The sequence below is a fragment of the Dermacentor andersoni genome, chromosome 9 (genome assembly GCF_023375885.2).
Source record: "Dermacentor andersoni chromosome 9, qqDerAnde1_hic_scaffold, whole genome shotgun sequence".
Classification (NCBI taxonomy): Eukaryota; Metazoa; Arthropoda; class Arachnida; order Ixodida; family Ixodidae; genus Dermacentor; species Dermacentor andersoni.
In genome coordinates, this window is record NC_092822.1 from 124,428,113 (window position 1) to 124,446,848 (window position 18,736).

Here is an 18,736-nt window from a genome sequence, read left to right on the forward strand (position 1 = left end):
ATTTCACCATCGGAGAAGTAGGACAATAATGGTACTGAATCATGTCTTATCTCAATCCAAATGCTTAAATTGCGTGCCCAGCTTAGCACAATTATGGAATTTGTCATTCTGTGCAAGCATGTAAGACAGCTACGATAACAGATCTCTCTATTAGTTGCAGCTCTCTGTTCTCATTTATACAGAGATCCTCCCATGATAATGACATTTTCTGACCTCCTGCTGTATGGCACTGTACTTATATTAGCACTAATACAAGATTAATGTTTAGGAGAAGTAATTATGCAGCTATTTCTTACGTGAGATAGCAGGATGCCTAGAGGACACTGTGCAATTTACCCAGACTATGATTTTCAGGGCAACATAGTCATCATCCCATTTACAGCATCAAAAATTATTTTTCCTTTATATGCACACACGTCCATTTGATACAAAGAAAAGGCTTATTGCAAGACTGTGAGACACTAATTATGCATGCTATCAGATACTGCCTCACTAAATCATTTAGGAAAGTTGGTGAAGATTCTAGACAGCATCGAAGAGAAGAAAATTGAGACCTGGAAACTACGGGCAGGCTAATGTGAACTTTTGTGCTCTCATTTATTACTATGAGGATACTCTAGGTTCATATGTGATGGCTTTGTGGTGAGAAAAGAAAGAAGTTAGGCAAGGATGTCAGCTGCTATGAGATGTGCTTTATTAGAAAGTATAGACTGCATTAGCACCTGTGTGGGTAAACCAGCATGTTCCCTGAACAAGTGAAGGTATTTTAGCCTACAAAAGCTGCCTTCTTTTGCTTGAATTGTTGGCAAAAGGTATCTTGCTCTCTTAAAACAATTTTCACAGGAAAGTGCTGCATACTTATAAGATGCACATCATATCTAAGACAACATGTAAAGCTTTATTTCGATAGCTAGTAAAGCCTTGGCCATCACTAATGTCTATGCTGTGTACTGATATAGCAGCACCACGCTTACAAATTTAGACATCTTTTGCCGTCAAGCCTGCAGCAATGCAGACAACTTTGAAAATCTTGGTCACAAACCTGTCTCACGTACTGATGTTTAAGTTGTGTCAGTTTCCATCGTCTCCATGCTGGGTGATCACACGGGATATCAACACGGGTCAAAAATTTTATATTTTAGATTGGATAGAATATTTTATATTTTATGCATATATCACTCAGTAGCATGAAATTGAATATGACTTCTTTGCCAAATAAATATTTAGGAGGAAAAGAATATGTAAATTCCTCAGTGTGGAGGCACCTATTTCATGCACAAGGCATTCTCAGAAATTCGCAACAATGTGAAATACAATAGGTTACAGCTACAAAGAACATATTTTTGTCTGTAGAACATAGACGTAATGAAGGGCCAGGTAGCCGTGCAAAACGGAAGTGTTTTAGCATAACTGCTTAATTTGCAACAATTTTCAAAAGTTGCTATATCTACGATTTTTATCAACTATACCAATCCGTGGAGCCTGTTGAAATTTGGCGGACTGCGAGACCTTAACCTATTCAACAACTGTGCACAATATTGTTGTTGTATCACAAGTGATCAGTTTTACAATTCACTTCAAATGTGAAGTTTTGACGAAAACGAATGCGATATAAAAATCAGAATAAAGAAAGAACATTGTAAATTAAAAACAAGTTGCATTATTTTGTTTGTAAGGACATTACTATAGGTGGTAGAAATGGGAGCTTCGCCAGAATGCAGCAATGTGCTAAGAAAAAGGGACATCGGGGTAAAAAGAACATGCACAAGGCTCTGACTTGCCTAAACTTGACCATGATTGCGACAGAAAGGCAGTTTTGGCCTTATGGTTAATATGTACTATACATAAAAGTGTGTTTACTACAATAATCATTCGCTTTAACGGGAAAAAAGAAGTGTCAATATAACCTTTACATGGCTCTTTTCTTTAACAGCATATGTGCACAGCTTATGGTGTAGATAATTTTTTAACGAAGGTTTGTATTTCTTTGCGTGCTACAGAATTAACGGTTAACTCTCTGTGAATGCGCACAGGTAACAGAATGTACGGCAGGCGAATGCCTCTAAAAATGTCGCACTGGTCATTATATAAACGTCATTACATAACCTAAGATGCGGTGGTGGGAGTGGCAATGGTGCTGGTTAGGGCAGTGTAAGCTGGTACATAGTTCCGGCTGCCAGGTGCCTAAAACTGCCGAAACTACCTTTCTGTAGCAATCATGGTCAAGTTTAGGCAAGTCAGAGCCTATGCATATTCTTTTTACGCTGATGTCCCTTTTTTGTCTGATTATGCCTGATGTTTAATAGTACAAGGGCCTGGAATGACTAAAGAATGCCATGAATGTTGCATGATACATTTACCACTTAAAGATGGATTGCTATAAATAATAAATATTGGCTGTATACAGGCTTAAAATTACTAGCTGTATAGGAGTGTAAAATATATCTACTGTTAAAATTACAAGTCTATGAATGATGTTCGTCTTTGCTAAAATGCATGAGGAGATGAGAAGATAAAGCATTTGAACTGGTGTGGTCTTTTACCAAGCACTCTGGGCCTTTCCATAGCCCTTACGCACATTGGTTTGGAAGCTGGCACTCCATGTGCACTGCAGCATTGCAGCTTAAGCCTTCAACTGGTGGCAATGCTATGATTTAAGACTTTGAAGACACTGTATATATATCCAGCATACCTACATCACTGGGAAAGTACCTGACAGTTTTGTTATTGAAAAGTAGATTGTTGCCAAGGAGAAGGGCTGTAGTGAAAGATAAACAGGTGCACATTATATCGCACTTCCTGTCACAGCCTATGCTTAATGCTGACAGTATTTGTCAAATAAATAAATAAAAATATAATGTAATACTAAATTGTTATGCTGTTTTATGAATAGACCTATTTTAGAGACATGTTTTATGGCTAGACTACCTGTTCTCCATAAAGACACGGAGAACAGGTGGACCTTCCAAGTTTATTGCATGTTGATGGCTCACTGCTCATCAGAAGGTGAGAATGTGTACACGCCATCCATTTTTATTCTCCACATTCCAAATTCCAGCCACCTTGCTTGTCTTTGCATTGGGATCAGGCTGTACTAAGTGTAAAAAGGTAAAAACAAAAAAGGAAAAAAGCAAAATCTGGTTGCCAAACAAAACATGAGTCCAAGTGTGTATGCTGCTAACTAGACTTGGTATACCTGATCCCGTTATCTTGTGACGAAGTGTAACACCAGAGTGCAGAAGCACCACCATCCATCCATTCACTCCATCTCGACTGTCTTACCATTTGGCCAGTTACTGTCACTCATGTGGATGTAACCCCATGCTCAATCACATGCTTTTGCATCATTGTAACAAATTAATGAGCGAAATAATTGAAATATTTTGTATCAACAAATTACAAGACAAATGTATTAGCCAGGCTTAAACTGTGACCCTCGTGACGAAGAAATGCAGTTATCTAGATGTGTGTGCTAGAGTGAAATGAATTATTGTTACGTTTTTATTTTTGTCCCTCTTTTGATATTTACACGTCTACGCTACCATTCTCTGTCATTGTTTTGTTATCACACGGCTTTGAGAATCTACTTTTGTGATTTATTTTTCTTGTTGTGTATACTGTTGCTTCAGGACACACACACACACACACACACACACACACACACACACACATATATATAGATATATTGTAAAGAAGATTTATTAGGGTTCGTAGCGACCGCCGGTTCTACGATGCACCAAGCAGTTCCTGAGCTCGAGCTTCTGCTGCGCGCTTGATGCTGCCGACACTGCTGACCCAGTGCGCACGTTCGTTATCTTCCTTACAATGGCCCCGCGGAAATAAAGGAGCCATCCTGGCGACTTAGTTTTCTGGAAGTACGGTAGAATGGTGATACGGCTTGAGACGCTGAACATGAACGACTTCGCGGTTACGATGTCGCATGTCGGACGGCGGCGTTAGCGGCTCAATCAGGTAATTCACGGTTGATGTTCTCTCGAGAACGCGGTATGGCTCGTCGTACTTCGGAAGGAGTTTTGAAGCGAGCCCAGGCGTGCGGTGTGGCACTATAACAACCAGACGAGAGCGCCCGGAGAAAAGTGGGAGTCGAGTTCTGGGCATCGTGAACGGCTCTTTGACGGTTCTGGTCGTCCGAGGTGAATCTATGGATTCACTATAGTGAATCGGCGGGCCAGCTGGCGACATTCCTCGGCGTGTCTGGCGGCTTCCGAGATCGGCAGGCATTCGGATGGGTCTGGCCGGTAGGGTAGAATGGTGTCGATTGTGTGCGAAGGTTGACGGCCGTAAAGGTGTGCGTCTATTTGTCGTAAAAAAAGTATTTAGATAGGAGCACCCGAGCTAAAGCCAACTAAAGCTTCTTCTTAATAACAAAACCGAAAGCGAATACGGGTGTCGTTCCATCGCGATGGGCATCATGTCAGTTTACGCCGCTATTTCAGCGCACATGCAAACCACGCGGCATGCTGTAGCTTTGTTCAGGGTCGCTTCTCCGTATATTGTACATTTCACACGTTGCTGTAGTTTGTAGTAACAGTCTCTTTGCTATCACCTGTACGAAGTGACCTTTTGAACTTAGGAACAACATGGTGTTAAAGAAGCTTGGAAGGGTTGTGTGCGGCATGTCGGGCGGCGTCGATAGCAGCGTTGCTGCCTACCTGCTGAAAACGAAAGGTACGACCGTCTAAGTACCCTGCAATTTGTGACAGCATTTTATTTCCATCTTTTCTTCACTGTTGCGGTGTGCACGTCATCCAAGATTACCTACTAGCCCAGTCTAACACTGTTTCTTTTGCCCCCCGCCGTGGTTGTTCAGTGGCTATGGTGTTGGGTTGCTGAGCACGCGAGGTCGCGGGATCGAATCCCGGCCACGGCGGCCGCATTTCGACGGGGTGCGAAATGCGAAAACACCCATGTACTTAGATTTAGGTGTACGTTAAAGAACCCCAGGTGGTCCAAATTTCCGGAGTCCCCACTACGGCGTGCCTCATAATCAGAAAGTGGTTTTGGCACGTAAAACCCCGTAATTTTTTTGTTTATTTTGCCATACGTGTCGCCTCTGCATCCTCGTATTGCCTGGAGCGCAGATATATCATGTCCACAAGAGGAATCATGTTCCTTGTTCTTATTCCGCCCATTGCCTCCGTGCAGTCATCGAAAGGCGCGAGTTGACGATCGTCAGTTAGTGGGTTGCATTGCAATATTTGGGGCAAGGGGTGACTGACTTTTTTTTTTTTTTAAACTAGCTTGTGTCTCATTCTTTACCACTTCCTCCGTCATCTGTTTGACGGGTGCAGATAAAGTCACTTCTCTCTCTCTCACATTGGCTCGTGCTTGCTACGAAAGTCAGCGTTGTGTACGAACATTTCTGTTCACCGTTCGTTCCGTGCTGTATGTTGCTCGTACGGCGCACACCATGCCAGCGTAACATGCACTTACTTCAGCGATTCTTGCTACTTTGTGAGCAAATTTACTGATTCGCTTGTGGTGACAAAAATATATGCTGCTCGTGCCAGGTTATCCTTTGAGAAAGTTGAATAAAGTCACAAGACTGATCATTTCTTCTACTACTCACCGCATTTTGATATGCGTGGAATGTAAACATATAAGGAAGAATAGTACTTTTGATGTTGAGAAGGTGGCTCCAGATACAACCACCAGTGACACCCTCACCTCGTGACCAAATGTACCAGCAGAAACCAAGCCACAAACTCCGTGCGCTCATTTACCGCTCATGATAATAGCTATTTTCGGTCTCTAAATATGATGCAGCTATTCCTGCCAGGTTACTGAATTCATTTAATAAAGAGAGATAAAGCAGAATGGCATTACAAAACGGGTTGCCTTCATTGGAAGTCTTCCTCACTGCTTGTTGATATGCATGTGATGTATGCATATGTATGTGTGCATGTGAGATTCTTGCCTTGTGGCCAATTACTCATCGAATCCAAGCCACACACCCTCTGTGCTGTTTATTAATTCCACTTATGCGCTGTGTCATTGTGGTTTCCACCTGACCTCAGAACTGACAGCGATGCAAAGTTGGTAAAGCAGCGGGGTTTTTTTCCGACGGAAGCATGCTCTGACTACTGATTATGAGGATGAATAATGCGGATGAACAACTACTATACTAAATCAATGTGTGAAAATTGAGAATTGTAATTATTTTTTCCGTACAACAAAAGCAGGAGAGCACTGCACACTAAAAGCTGCAAAACTGCAGTTTGAATCCATCAATATTGCTATGGATGTAAGGTGGGCTTATTTGAAGAGGCTAGACCAGGAAGTGCCAGGTGATGCAGCAGATTGTTCTTCTCTCTACTACAAGTATATACAGCTGGGCAAAATGGTATGAGTGCACTCTAGAAAAATGTGCGCGCAGTACAAGCATTGAATTGCAAATGATTTACTGAAAAGAAATGTAACAACATGCCAGCTTATATATATTGTGTTACGTTTCCTTTCGTTAATTTAGTAATATTTAGCAATAATTTAACAACTCTGTGCTTGTTCTTGTTGGTCTTCCTTTACTTGTCCCGTCCTGAACTGTGCAGCTTTCGAGACTGCTTCTCTCGAATTGTTCCTGCCATTGCTTCATCAGCCTTCACGTACTGCGGCATTGCACTTTTCGATATGAGCAGTGGAACAGCTTATGGCAGTCTATATGCTTGATCTTTATCTTGGATGAGTGTCTGCCAATGGCAGTGAGGCATACCATACTGTAATTAATTAGGAGGCATGCTATAATAAGCTGGGAGTCAGTTGGGCTGTTAGCTAAACAGATTAAAGCAGGCTACGTGCATGGCCTCGGTTTTGGATGTGTTTGCCACTTGTAGTGAGGTATGTTATGCTCTAATTAACTTCACTAAGATGATCAACGACAATGACTGGGCTGACAGAGCCTGCGAGCAGCACTTGACACAGTCCACATCTGCTCATGCGAGTCCACAACCATACTAGGTTACCAAGAGTGTATGTGATGTGTCACTGTTGATTATCTAGCGAGTTTTATTCTCATCTTCTGAAGCCATGGTAGGTGAGGGAACAAGGCACTGAGCAAATCCTCCTCCACAGTATTTCTGTGATTGGAGGGTTGTCATGAGCGCAAAAACTGCCTGATGTATACCGTGGTGAGTTTTTGTAATGAAGGAAAATGGCTTTGAGCCAGTGGTCTCATGTCACACAGTGTTGTGCGTTGTGGGGATTGCCAAGATCCCATTGATTGTTTGTCACAACAATCTGTGAGTGACAATCTCTACATGACTCTACAGCCATGACGGAGATAAACTGGTCACATGGTGCTCTGTGCACTTTCGTGCCTACATCTTCAACGCTTAAGTCGAAGGAACTCGCAATCATGGGGAAGTCTGCTTCATGCCAGTGTGGCGCGCATGTGTGCCGTGCATCCCACCAAAGCCTAGGCACCGTCCAGTGCTCAAGGATGATTGCTTTTATCGCCAAGTTTGTAAAGACTTATTTCTTATGCCATGTAGTTCGTCTTGTTACAAAGTTTGATTTATTACACAACATTCATTTTGTTTCTCTGGTGGCTCCTGCTAGTACCTTTTCTTGTTGAGGAATGCTTGCAAATGCAACCAAGAAATCAAGTTGCTTCAATGTGTAGATGACAAGTGGCAATACTTCGTCCCAGTTGTGGCCTGCACTAACATATATTGAGATAAAATTGACAAATGTTCTGTTTGTGTGCTCAGTCAGGTAATATAAGTATAAAGGTGTCGAGTGTCAGAGGTGCACAAGCAGAAATAATTTTCCACATCAGCAGCGAGTTGGTGACCACAATTGCTTATGGTGAAATATAGTAGAGGATGCAGCGTGAACTGTGAAACATGCACTGCAGTTGTCGAGGGCAGGGCTGCTGTTTCGTGGAGAATCATGCCGGGACATGGCTTGGACGCTATGCACAAACCTGAACTACCATGATTATGAGATGACTGTTATTGCCTTGCAGGGTATGATGTCATTGGCGTCTTCATGCGCAACTGGGACAGCCGAGATGCTGGTGAACGTTGTGTCCTTGATGAGGAGGAGAGCGATGCACAGTTTGTGTGTGACCGCCTTGAAATACCAATGAAGACGGTGGACTTTGTCAAGCCTTACTGGCACAGCGTGTTCAGGTGAGCACTTCTATTTGTTGTTCTATATGTGGAGATGTCTCTTCTTACAACTGGGTAACTTGAGATACTATAGTTGTAGTGGTCACCAGAAGACAGTGGCTGAAGATTAAGAGAAGTGTGGTGGTGCGGAACATGCACACAAGCAACATTGCCAAGATGTTTAGTAAAAAAAAAATAAACATTTAATTCCAATTCTCAGTTCTAGCCTCTGCCTCACATCACCTCACATCACATCACATCACCTGTGGTGACTTTGTTGAACATTCCGACATTAACCTGGGCTGATGGATGACGACATGTGTGCTACTATTTATACAAATTCCACTGCCGTGTTGGCCCGTTGCGCTAAATGATGTGCACAGTGAGTCAAAACAGAATGCAAACCTGCAGCTTGTTAGCCATCCACCTCAATATGCTGTGGAAGTTCTCACAATCCAGACACGGCACCTTGGAATGTTTCCTAAACTTTAACATTCTCAAACTCCAAAAGTGCTGACACTTTGCCTATTTGTGTACAGCGCTCGCTCTTCAGAGAAGCTGCACTACACTTGAGGATAAAAAATACTTCATGTATGAAATTATTGAAATCATGACTGTTTAAAAGTTTAACGTTTTCTAATGAAGCCAATGAATCTGTGCAAAAGTGCACTAACAGGGTGTCTACCAACTGGGAAAGCAGGGAAAACCAGGAATTCTCAGGGATTTTGAGTAGTCTGGAAGAACTCAGGGAAAACTCGGGGAATGTGTGCCTCTATCCGGGAAAATTAGCTGTAATTTTATTGAAAGGGTCGAAAGTTGCGGTAATGCTGGCTCTAGTAACATACAGGAATCGTAATGAATCATCTTTGATACCCTGTCGTCGGCTGGAGGAGTTGCCAGTGTACAGTCAACGACCGACTTTTCAGATTCCCGATAATTTGGACGGCTTCGTGGCACCACGACGTACACCATAGAGTCAATGTATCAGAACGTCTGAAATTTCGGACGCAAGAACTCTTTGCTGTCCGATTTTCGGGACGTTTTGCCGTGACCGTAGGTCCAAAGCGGCATTAATTAAAGCCACCATCGCTGCGATTTTTATTGCAGTGAAGCATAACAAGCATAGGCAGGGGCTATGCCACGGGACACAATATGTATTCCTTAATTATACACGCATGCACCTGGTATTTCCTGACACAGTACGAGCACTGATATGCTTAATACGTGTACCGACAGGCCTTCAGAGCGTTTTCGGATGTGACTGTGGCGGTTTGAGCCCTTAAGGGCAGTGAATGACATGCATTTTTTTCCAATTGGCCGATTTTTCGGACGTTTTTGTGGCCCCTAGGGAGTTAGAAAAATCGGTCGTGGACTGTGCAACTGACTGAGAAGATGCTTCAAATGGTCTGTGGGGCAAACGAGTGGCAGAAGGAGGATAAGAACAGAAAGGACCTACGCACTGAGGAACCAACGGGAAAGGAAGCATGCTGCCGCCGTTTTGAAGGAGCTTGAGCTCAAGAAACAGTGTTGGCCGATGCCGAGATGCACGTGTATCTCATCCAAACCAAAATAAACTCTTTAAACCAGTGAAGCACAACACCACGGTGTTAGAAGTATTTTAGGTGGACGAACGGCGCCTCCGGAAAGGGGGAACTTCGGTCCGCGTCTTGTGCAGAAGGCCCGAGATGGTGCCACAGTACTCGTGGCCGATGCAAGGTGTCATGCGTGGTCGCTTCGGGGCCGTGAACACCGCTCGAAACAAATAAAACAACTCAGCCTTCACGCTATGACGAGCGCAATAAGGTAAAAACAGTGAACAAATACGAGATTTTGGTGATACAGCCATAGATATCTGTTCAATATGTCAATTCACCACCTCGAATGTTCGCGATAGGAGGATGTCTTCGCATTCGGACATGTGAAATCGTGCATTTAGGAATATGACAGTGAATAAGTCTCGTTGAAATATGACAGAAGTTAGTTGTGTTTGTCGAAGTAATGTTTACCTAGTTAGACAAAAATAATGTATTAGCCGCAGTATTACAGCAGCAAAACGTACTGTCGATTGCTGTCTCGGACATTCGAAGCAATTAGCTGTCGTTGATTACGCATAAAACATGCGTGATGAATACAACCTTTGTTAACGCTAGCTTGTTGCACTTAAAACAGTGAATTTTAGCGAAGTGAGTAGTATGAAAACACACGTGATAGATATGAGTAGTATTAAAAGCACACATGAAAAACAAAAACTATGACTTCAACTTTGAGGCAGCAACATCACTGGACTAGTTTCGAAAGCTTGCGCAACTTTTGAGATTTGTTGCTCTCAATCTTTTTGAGTTGCTTGCAATATTGCCGCATCCGCACTCCTATATAGTAGTGAAGAACTTGTGCCATGATGTCTACTTTATGTTCCTGACATGGAAATGGCTGATTGTAAGTATCTAACACAAAGTCAATAGTTAAGTCATACGCTTGCTTATCGCCAGCGTGCTTCTGAAATTTTCTTTCAGTTTCTTTCAAAAGATGAAATAGGGCAGCGTTTGGGTGCGTCAGTCCTCCTCTTGTTTTCAAAACTACAAGAGCTTCTTCAGCTCTTGACACATCACCTGTTGCAGTCAATCCAAGCTTGCACAGTGAACAATTTGTGTTTTTTAGGACTTTCCTGCACAGAAACCCTCATAGATAGTAAATTATGCAGTCGGTGATGCGGTCTGATGCAGGTACAGAGTCAAATACATCATCACACTCAATGCCATCTTGCACAAATCCGTCAAGCCTACTCTTCAGCTCATCCAGCCGTGATTGACTGAGCACATCCTCCTCAAAAGCTGACGTCAAATCAGACAAGCTAAGGAGACATGGCTCTTCACTGGGCAGTAACTGGCAATTTCCGTACTTGGGTGGCTTTACAAGACTGTAAATGGGTAGCATGCTGTATAATTGCAAAAACGTCGGCAAGCAGGGATGTTCCTTTTGGCCCCCAGCTTGGCGTATGACACCAAAAAACTTTTCGTGAACGTCTTGGTTAAAATTTGCAGTTAACACATATTTGAAATCACATTTCTTTAACAAGTAGTTTGAGAGCTGAATTGTTGACAGAATAGTCACTCGCAAGCCCTCAGCTGTAGTTTGTGAGAGAAAACTTTGAGGGAGAATTCGTCCTGCCTTGACCTCTTCCTCCCAATCATTAAGCCACTGTATAGAGGATTCCAGCACTTCAAAATCCTTTCCGCCTAATCTAAGACCTTCCTTAGGGTGTCTGCGATTCATGGCATCAAAAAGGTTGTTAATTCGCACTGTGAAATCGACAGTGCCTTTGACATTTTCAAGGCCCGGTGTACCTTTGTTAGAATACAACTCTAAACCTTTCACAACACTAATACTAATTTCACGGCTTGCTCACACGAATAGCATAGCTTGTCGTTGCACTAAAAGAATGAAAACAAGGGCACAACGTGGCACCAACTGCTTCGACTTGACGGGGACCGCTCGTCCACAAATGCGCAATAGGAGCCGGCTCGCCCGATTTGTCGGCCCCGCGACCGCTCCTGCCATCTGGTGGCGTGATGGAGCGGAGGTACCGAAGTTCAACGCAGCGAGTGCACGGCGGTGGCGCTCCGTCGTTCCACCTGTACTTCTAACACCGTGCACAACACTGAGACGTTGTGCGCGGGCTGAGAGTATGTCAGGACAGTTGCGGTTGACATACGAGCTGTTGAGAGAGAGTCTCAATTGCGACACAGTTTGGGCCTCATACCACTGAGCTTGCTATCAGTTAATAGAAATAGCTCATATTTGAAAATACTTGCTTCTGTATGCATCTCCTTTTTATTCGTAATTGAGAATGTTCGACTCGATATGCATACTAGAGAGTGACAGCATCGGGCGATATGGTTTCAGCCCTTCTTGACATAAAACATAGTTCTGCATCACTCGGGGAATTTTGCAAAGGCACTCAGGGAAAACCTGGAAAGCTCAGGGAATTTGGAAATGTCAACTTAGTAGACACCCTGACTAAGTTTGCACTTCTTTCCATTGAATAGGAAAACTTCAGTCAACCATGGACAATATGTCACTACTTGTTGCTGTGGTAGTTGGAATAGGGCGTAAAACAATATGAAATGCTCTTTCCAGTCCTGCTGTCACCTCCTATTGTTTTGTGTGGTACTGCACTTTAACACGAATGTGAGATCTTTCGAAAAGAATAAAAGGTTGTTCCCTGAAAAGATGGGCCCCTCCAGAGAGTCTACCAGTAGTTTCACAGCGAGAAAGTCATGCTACTACGCTGTGAAACTGACACTAAGTGGTGCTTTTGTGTTGAAAAGCAGTGTCTTCCTTTTTTATAATGAGCAGGATACATGTGTAGGGTGTGCTTGGGCTTGCATATGTATGTTTTCCTAGGCACTTACAAAACTTTTTCCGGCTTGCAGAACATTTTTCCTGGTACACTTCACATATAGTATTACAAAAGTTTGGAGCACAGGCACAGTCAGCAGTATCTTAAGGTCTATGTTGCAGGTATTAAACATCAGTAATTTCATTATGACTTCTGATTTTCAGGTGTTGTCTTATCCTGTAGAACTGTAAACGCTGCATCAAAAAGGACTAAACTGCTGGGTGCCTGGAAAAAAATATGTTCCTGGTGCAATCTTTTTTATCAGAAAGTGAAAGGAATTGCAGATAGCAGTGTTAAATGCAAATTAGGCATTCCCTTTCATGTAGGTGCACTGTTTATGGTCAACCTACTGCAAAGCTATCTACAGTAAGTCTTGAGTCATTCTTGGCTGAAGGTAAAGCTTTGCAGTGACTGCTCTTATAACAAAGATGCCATGATTGCGGGCCCATTTAACCCACCTTGAAGTTGTTGCTGGCTAGTTTTTTCTGTGTACACTTGTCTCCAGCATAAAAAAGAATGTCATATTCAGAATCTGAGCTGCAGTTCTGCTTAGCAGGTCTGGGTTTAAACTAAACATGCTGGCACCTGTTAAGTGGTGTCTGTGCAGGGCTGTCTTCTTTCATTGCAAGGAAATGGTGGTCCTAGAAGCAAATTTGGTGTGTCAGTCCGCTGTGTGTGTGCAACTGGCCCATTCATTCTTTCTCAGCACCATGCTTGATGAATACCAGAAGGGGTGGACGCCTAACCCGGACGTTCTGTGCAACCGAGCCATCAAATTCGGTGTCTTTCATGAGTATGCCACTCAGAGGCTGGGCGCTGACATGGTTGCCACTGGCCACTATGCCCGTCTACAGCCACTGCCTGATGGGCGTGAGTGCTTCTCCTTCGCCTTGCTGTTGTCTCATGCTAATCAGGATCTTTTTGTTTACCTCCCCAGATACCAGTGACCTTTCTCCTTTACCTTTCTCAATATTTTTTCAGATAAATTTTGTTATTTTAACTAGAACTTCCCATAAATGTGGGCGTAGACATCAAAACTGTCCACCACAAAAGTGTAACATTTGAAAATATTCGCACTTATGCTTGTTATGTCAATTTTACGTAGGCTCTTACTTAGGCTTACGTAATCTGATACGAGGTAATGCAGGAGTGGAATGCTGCTTGCAGACGTTAGTTGAGACAGTAGGAGGGGGGCCTGTGCTATTGGGAAAGTAGCTTGCCTGTTAGCAGCGCATACTATATGTACTTTATCTTAACGCAGCTTTGACTAAAATGTTCACCCAGTTTTTATGGCCAGAAATGAAGAATGCAGCACCCTTGATTGTTCACTCACCAATTTTTCTTAGTAAGAGAGAGGGAGATTAAACAATTTACTTCTTGGTAATTGCCTTCTTCCACTTCAATGATGTATTCCATTTGAGCAACAGCAAACCAGATATCACTTTGTCGCTCTTGGGTCCTTATCGCTATCAAGACATTGAAGCATCTGATCTTCATTGCTATCTATGGAATTCGATACTGTGTTTCTAAAATGCCTTGCAGATCGTGGCAACCTATAACAAACTTATTGAGTTACCACTGTGCCCACAGCTGCAGCAACATGTGGATTGATTGGATTACAGAAATTTTAATGCCAATGACAACAGATTGTCACTGCTATAGTTTTGGTTTTGTACTTGAATCTGACAAGTTTGTCGTCTTTTAGTACGTTTTTTTTTAAGTGTGCATTGGAATCATGTAAGTACAGCACAGTAGAACCTCATCACTGAGTTAAAGCATCTTTGTTTCGTTGAAGCGGCTGCTTGCATGCTCTAGGTAACTGTAAGTGAGTGTGTACGTCTTCTCATAGCCTTTGAACATTTCATCATCTCTCGAATTCTTACACTTACCTTGAATGTATTTTGAATCACTTTCAGTAATCTCTAGTATGCTTATGCCATTCTTCTGAGCTGCATCCGAGCCATGGCAGTGGCAGCTTGTTGAATGAGACACATCATTTGTAGAAATAACAAAGCACGCTTTGGAGGTACACATCTGAATGCACTTTCTAGAGCTTTAGTCAAAGTACTCTTGCCCAGAATTCTACACCTGTGCGTCTAAGTCACATGCCAGCATATTTTATGCAGCGGTTCATCTATCTTTCTTGGATTCTGACGTTCTGTACCTCGAAACAGGCATCCTTACAGCAGGGGCTTATGCAGTATTGTTGGTTGTGAAACACAATAAGGCACTAAAACTACAAAAAGCAATTATATATACAAACTCCTTAGGTGTTTGAAAAGCTTTAATATTTCTGCAAAGACACAAAAATCCTGTAGTTGTCCTTGATTCACTCATATGGACTATTTGCGTGTCCAACCAACATGTCATAGTCAGGGTTGGTATACCTTGAAAACCCTTGAATTTGGAGAAAAAGATTCACAGGCTCTTAAAACTCGTTGAATATACACATGCTCCTTGAATTCCGTGAAAACTGGGATTTGGGGCAACTTTTGACCATTCAAAGTACTAATAAACTTCTTACAGGGGCTATGCCATGGACACTGTCTTTTAGCAGACAATTTGAGATGTTTCTTTTTGAGAGTGTTCCTAAATGTTTGCACTATCATGTCCACAGCAACCAATGACAGGCTCGTTTAAATTGCTGTTGCCACCACCAGGCCAAGCCGCCAATTAGTTTTTTTGCTAGTTAGTCAACACTGCAGCCATTATGGCTTCATTTCTAGACCCTAAAAATGCCTGGCAGAAAGTATATTAACTACAGTAAAACCTCGTTAATTCGAACTCGGTCAATTCGAAGGTTTTGTGCGGTCCCGTGTTTTCCAATGTAGATTTGACCGGATAATTCGAAGCGGCGGCCTAGGCTAACCTGGTTAATTCGAAGATTTGGGGTGCTATGCGGCAATTCCCGATCCCCATTTCACCGCAAACCCGACGAAACGACGGCCAATCGAAGCCGCGGGGTGACGCCACATAGCAATCGCGATTATTTATAGACGAAGCGCCTGACCTGTAGTACTGCTAGCCCAAAAATCAGTCCATGGTACATACACCCCGCGGACTGCCGAAACGCGCGCTTGCAGAGGAGAAGACGTGCTGCACTGCAACACAGCAGGCATACCGGATTTTGTCACGTGGTCTCGTCCCCCACTCCGCACGCTCCTCGCAGTCGCAGCGTCAGTGCGTGTTCCACGCCACTGCCACTTGCTGCTGTTTGCCCATTCTCTCTCCAAGCCTGCGCCGACGTGTGCGCACGCAACGCCGGTCTGCACCGTTTCTGTGTGTGCAGTGTTTAGGGGTGTTGCAGCTAGCGTGGTGCTTTTTTTTTTTCTGAACTGTGCAGAAGTGCTAGTGAGTGAAGATGCCAAAGTATAAGACTTTAACGCTGTAACAGAAGTTCTGCTTGATCCACGAAGCGGGTAAGAACATGTCTTTTAAGACCGAGTTGGCTGAAAGGCACAGCGTGCCCCTCTCGACGTTATCCACAATACTGAAGAACTAGTCGAAGGTGCTGGAGGCCTACAGCAAGACATACCATATTTACTTGCATAATAATCGCACCTTTTTGTTAAAAAAAATTGACGCAAATTCAGGGGTGCGATCATTACGAGGGTTAAATTTCCCGCAAAAAGAAAACAATTTTTAATCTCACATTTGCTGCGGTATGACAACAGGTCAACAAATAGGCGCCTGCTGCTGTATGTAGTACGGGACACCAAAACAAGAATGGCGGCCGGTGGTGCAAGCCGAACGCACCGAACGCAATTTTCTTTCTTCTCGTGAGTACATTATGTGCATTGCAACAGTTTCTTCCATATCAGTAATGAATAATGTCGTTAATATCAGCAAGTTTGCGGCAATAACGTAGCCATGTCCACTTTGCTGCCAGTGACATAGGAACACATGGCGGGCATGCTGCGGAAACTGCGGCATTTTTCTTCACTACTATCCTAATACGACACGTTTCTGCTAAGGGTGGGCGAATATCTTAGCTGTGTTACAAGCGTCGGCATATGAATAGGGTACACTTCGTACGTATCAATGTAAACGTGGCTGCTATCATTGCCGCTTGCAATTTGTAGCGTGCCCACTAGTGCAGATGAGAAGAATCGAAAGGCACCTTTTTTTTGTTGTTGACCACAACCGTTATAAAGCCTACACATAATAAAGGCAAGTTTGGTTGTAGCTTTTTTTTTTTTTTTTTTGTGTCATTGAAGTGCGGAAAATGATGAAAGGAATGAAATGGGGCATCTGCTTAAGAATGTTTGGTGCGTGCAGACCGCTTGGGTTGTCTTGAAGAGTCGTTCGCGTAGCATTCGACAGATGGTAAGTGTGATCATTATTAACGAGACTTGGCACACGACATATCACTGCGGCAAGTTTGGGGTGCGATCATTACACGGGAAATTCTAAAAAAATCTAATTTTTACAACAAAATTTAGAGGTGCGATCATTATGCAAGTAAATATGGTATTCTTCAAAGCGGCTGCAAGTACAGGCTCCCACGTACCAAGATGTGGAATCAGTTTTACTTTGCTGACTGCAGAAAGCAAACGCAGCCCACCTTCCCGTCAATGAAACGATACTGCAGGAGAAGGCCAATGACTTGGCTCTACAACTTGGGCACGACGAGTTCAAGTGTAGCAATGGATGGTTCAGCCGTTTTAAAGGGCGCAATAATTTGACCTTCGTAGCCGTCTGTGGCGAGAGCAGCAATGCAAATTAGAGTGTCGTCGACGACTGGAAGAAACACACGTTGGATCCATTGCTTAGTGAGTACGGCGCAGATGATGTGTACAACCTTGACGAGGCAGCCCTTTTCTACAAAATGCTGCCCACAAAAACATTTGCAGCGAAGGACACCATCGTCAAGGGTTGAAAGCAGGGCAAGGAAATAATTACCGTTCTGTTCGGCAGGAACATGTGCGGTAAACACAAGCTCCCACTACTCGTAGTTGGAAAAGAGTAGGCAGCCTCGCTGCTTTAAAAATGCCCGGCTGCCGCCAAGGGATGAGCTTATCTACCGGCACAACAAGAAAGCCTGGGTCACAGGCGCAATGTTTGAAGATTACGTTCGGCAGCTTGACTGCAAGTTCGTGGCCACAGGTAGGAATGTACTCTTAGTTGTTGTCGATTGCCCGGTGCATGGGGACTTCCCACACCTGAAAGCTATCAGGATGGTATTTCTTCCGAACACCACGTTGATCTCGCAGCCAGTGGACCAAGGCGTCATTCACCACACGAGGAAGATTTACCGCCACCACCTGCTCAAGCGCATGCTGTTTTGCTACGACAACGAGAAGGAGTACTCTATCGACCTCCTCGGGGCAATATGTCTTACTGTGTATGCATGGAAGCAAGTGGAACCCACTTTGATCATGCGGTGTTTTGAACATGCTGGCTTCTCGAAGGAAAGCACCGTCGATGCTGATGCTGACTATTCATGTGCACTTGATGAAGAAGAAGCCGAGCATTGCAACCACATCAATACACTCTGCACAGAGGGTAGCGAATCCGGTGCAGTCGGCTTCGTTGAGTATCTGAACTTTGAAAATGATCAACAAACGTGCTACTCAGACTTGGAGGGGGAAGCTACCGCTGATGCCTCCATGTGCGATGACAGCAACGACGACGACGCTAACAAGCCCTCCCAAGCACCTGCTCTTGGGGAAGTTGTTGGATCGCTGAATGTTATTCGCAGTTTTATTGAGTGCCAAGGTGGAAATTCTCAAATACTGCACGTAGTTCGCCAACTAAAAAACACGCCCCTTGGAGCCTTGAACTACAGGATGCGGCAAGCCAGCATCTCTGATTACTTTAAGTAATCCAAAGATATCCAAATAGAGGTAGTGCATTCCTGCAGCGAAATTTCTTGCCTGGGTAACATTTTTTTTGTGTGTTTGGTTCATTCGAAAACCCACCTAATGCAAAGATTTTTAGCAGTCCTGATGACCTTGAATTAACGAGGTTTTACTGTATTTAGCTTTAACACAATCAGTATTTTTGCTAAAGTAGGACTCTGTTAACCGTCATACCAGAATGTGATCGACATCATTACAATGGGAAAGTCAACCTAGAGGAGCAACCTGAAGAGCTTGAAGAGTTTGTCCAACTTGGCAGCAGCCTAGCTGCAAGAAATTGCAGCTAAGGAGATCCACAATTATTAAGTGTATGTGTACTACTAGCAAGGCTTGTTTCTCCCATCTTG

At 43.5% G+C, this 18,736-nt stretch overlaps 1 protein-coding gene across 2 annotated transcripts in view; it reads left to right on the forward strand.

Annotated features, from left to right (window-relative positions):
- The first annotated feature begins 4,458 nt into the window (after positions 1–4,458).
- The window catches only part of LOC126529740 (mitochondrial tRNA-specific 2-thiouridylase 1), a 136,874-nt gene continuing 122,596 nt past the window's right edge, over positions 4,459–18,736 (forward strand). For both annotated transcript variants that reach the window (XM_050177242.2, XM_055069946.2), the window contains exons 1-3: positions 4,459–4,689; positions 7,985–8,150; positions 13,235–13,398. In XM_050177242.2, coding sequence (XP_050033199.1) covers positions 4,602–4,689; positions 7,985–8,150; positions 13,235–13,398 — 418 coding nt within the window. In that variant the 5' untranslated portion in view covers positions 4,459–4,601. The remainder of the gene's footprint in view (positions 4,690–7,984; positions 8,151–13,234; positions 13,399–18,736) is intronic.